This window comes from Alligator sinensis, unplaced genomic scaffold (genome assembly GCF_000455745.1).
Source record: "Alligator sinensis unplaced genomic scaffold, ASM45574v1 scaffold128_1, whole genome shotgun sequence".
NCBI classification, from domain to species: domain Eukaryota; kingdom Metazoa; phylum Chordata; order Crocodylia; family Alligatoridae; genus Alligator; species Alligator sinensis.
Window position 1 is genome coordinate 516,999 of NW_005842968.1, and position 2,432 is coordinate 519,430.

A 2,432-nucleotide genomic window follows, 5' to 3' on the forward strand; every position below is an offset into this window, starting at 1 on the left:
CACCCCAGCTGGCCTCTCAATGCCCCGCCGTGGCGGCCCACTCTGCCCCGCGGCGGACCCCCCATCGCTCACCTTTACTTTGATCAGCATCGTGGCCCAGTTCCCCGCGACCCGGAAGCACAACCCACCGCACGACTCCTCACCCAGCAGCCCCCGCACACCTACACCTACCCCCGCCCCGGGAGCCACCAACGTCACTTCCTGTCTCGCGGGGCAGCACGGGGTTGTAGTTCCCTACCCGCGGCTGGGGAGTGCAGGACTACATTTCCCAGCAGTGCTCGCGCCCGTCCCGCCACTGGGGGCTGCCCCCTGCTCGGCGCGGGGCCTACTGGGAGCTATAGTCCGCGCGGAGCATGACGTCACTACCCTGTGCCAGGGAGGTGCGGCTGAGCCCTCACGAGTGCAGCGGCCATGATGGGTCCTGGCAAGTGACAGGCACAGGTCAAAGGTCACTGTGGGGGCAGAGGCCAGAGCAAGACCAAGCTCAGTGCTGATGGGGCACTGCGCTGTGGGATAGATATGCTCCACAGCAAGAGCAGACACGACCCCCCCCAAGTGTACTGTGGGAGGCAAACTAGTCATATCCCCTACTCTTTGGGGGCTCATGGGAGCATTGGTGGGGTGGCATGGACCTACAGCCCCAGGGCATTGTGGGACACAGAGGGAGTCCCAGGGCATGATGGAAAGGTGGGCGTTGCACCAGCAGCAGCTGCCCCCATGCATCGTGGGAAACAGCAAGCTGCCCTGCAGCATGATGGGAACACTAGGGCCAGCATCTTGTCAGACATGCCACAGCCATAAGTGCCCTGGTGCATGTTAGGAGAGGGCCCCACAGATGGTGCACTGCAACCCTTGACCTCTGCCTGTCCCGTGCCTAGCCACCTTCAAGCCCATAATGACCTCTGCGTAGGTGGACCCCGCGGCCACCCCAGCACAGGCCAGATAGGGATTGTTGAGATACCCAAGGCAGGTGCAGCCCCAGTGCCCAGGGCAGGTGATGAGCTAACCCAGGGAATCAGTAGCAGGCATTTCTCCTTGTAGAGCATCATCTTCCGCATTGTATTAGGTATCCAGGTTGTAGCTGTATTGATCTAGAGGAAGAGGTAATCAGAACTCGTAGTAGAGATAATACCTTTTATTAGACCAACAAGATTTTTGCAAAATATTTCTGTAATTGCAAGCTTTCAGGCATAAACACCCTTCCTCAGGCATTAGAGAAAAGATTGTAAAAGTTCTCCTGAGTAGAAATGAAAGTTCGTATTTCATAGGGTTTCACAGAAGAGTCAAAGAGATGGAAAAATCCTCTGGGCAATCAGTTCATAATTGGTATGGAGCTGCTCACCTGCTGTGAGGATCTGTGATGATGCAAATTACTTTAAAACAAAGGCAGGAGCAGGATCTCAGGTTTCAGGTGGGCAGAGTTGCTTCGGGCTTGGGAAAATATGAAGATCCAGTTTTTACAATTTTTTTCTCCAGTACCTGATGAAGGGTGTTTTTACCCAAAAGTATGCAATTAAAGAATTTTTTTTGCAAAAATCTTCTTGGTTTAATAAAAGATCTCCAAGACAAGTCCTGATTGTCACTGTACTAGTGCTGCCCAACTGCAGCACTAGAGACCATGTGATCAGCTAACCCAGCCAATCCACAGCAGAATCCATGACCACCTAGGCTCTCCCAGCACTGGGTGAGATGGGAACCCAGGGAACCCAGTATCACAGGCCGGGGCCCTCCATCCAGCATGCCCCCACAGATGCCTCCTTGTCATTGGTCAGTTAACAGCAGCCATGGAGGCCATATGATCAACTAGCCCAGGCAATCAGCAGCAGGGATTAGCTCCATCCTTCCAGCACAGGCAAGTACCTGGCCAATGGGAAGCAAGAATTCCTCCACCCATCCCTCTTTCTCATCAGCTGCCCAGCCAGTGAGTAACAAGAGTCCCACCCTTTAGAGACTGCTCCTGGGCCAGCCCCACACCTCCATAAGCAAGCAAGACTCCAGCAGGGGTGTGGCAACCACTGCCCATGTTTATTGGGTGTCAGCAAGAAACACTGCGTGGTGCCTCTGGGAAGCCAGTGTCTGTGCCCCACAGCTGGGGGCTGCCCTGTGAAGGCAAGACAGGGTCCATACAGCTCAGGCACCTATGCAGGAAGAGACAGGAGGGTGAGGGTGGGCATGGGGGAGCTGGGGGGTCAGGGCATGGGGAGTGGGTGGGGGGGGCACTCACCCAGTGCTGGGAGAGCCTAGGTGGTCATGGAAGGTGGGGATCAGGGTGTGGTGCTGGGTGTGCTGGCAGGTGGCCTGGGGGGGTGCAAAGGGGAGATATGGGGGATTGGGTGTAGGCCCCAGGCCCACCCAGCAACCCAGGCATACCTACGGCCTGCCTGGGCACCCCAAAAAATGCCAGCCAGAGCCCTTCATCCCAGTGCCAAAAA

The 2,432-nt window shown here is 56.2% G+C and overlaps 2 protein-coding genes across 10 annotated transcripts in view; both read right to left on the bottom strand.

Annotated features, from left to right (window-relative positions):
- Nucleotides 1-229, bottom strand: part of NEDD8 (neural precursor cell expressed, developmentally down-regulated 8) — a 3,271-nt gene extending 3,042 nt beyond the window's left edge. Inside the window, exon 1 of one of the 2 annotated variants that reach the window (XM_025192796.1) lies at nucleotides 73-229. In XM_025192796.1, coding sequence (XP_025048581.1) covers nucleotides 73-90 — 18 coding nt within the window. In that variant the 5' untranslated portion in view covers nucleotides 91-229. The remainder of the gene's footprint in view (nucleotides 1-72) is intronic. The other variant, XM_006036513.3, reaches the window with a different exon arrangement.
- Nucleotides 230-2,006: 1,777 nt separating this feature from the next.
- Nucleotides 2,007-2,432, bottom strand: part of TINF2 (TERF1 interacting nuclear factor 2) — a 4,260-nt gene continuing 3,834 nt past the window's right edge. For 7 of the 8 annotated variants that reach the window (XM_014526183.2, XM_014526184.2, XM_006036545.3 and 4 more), the window contains 2 exons: nucleotides 2,225-2,298; nucleotides 2,007-2,138 (listed from right to left, as the gene is read on the bottom strand). In XM_014526183.2, the coding sequence (XP_014381669.1) occupies nucleotides 2,036-2,138; nucleotides 2,225-2,298 (177 nt within the window). In that variant the 3' untranslated portion in view covers nucleotides 2,007-2,035. The remainder of the gene's footprint in view (nucleotides 2,139-2,224; nucleotides 2,299-2,432) is intronic. The other variant, XM_025192779.1, reaches the window with a different exon arrangement.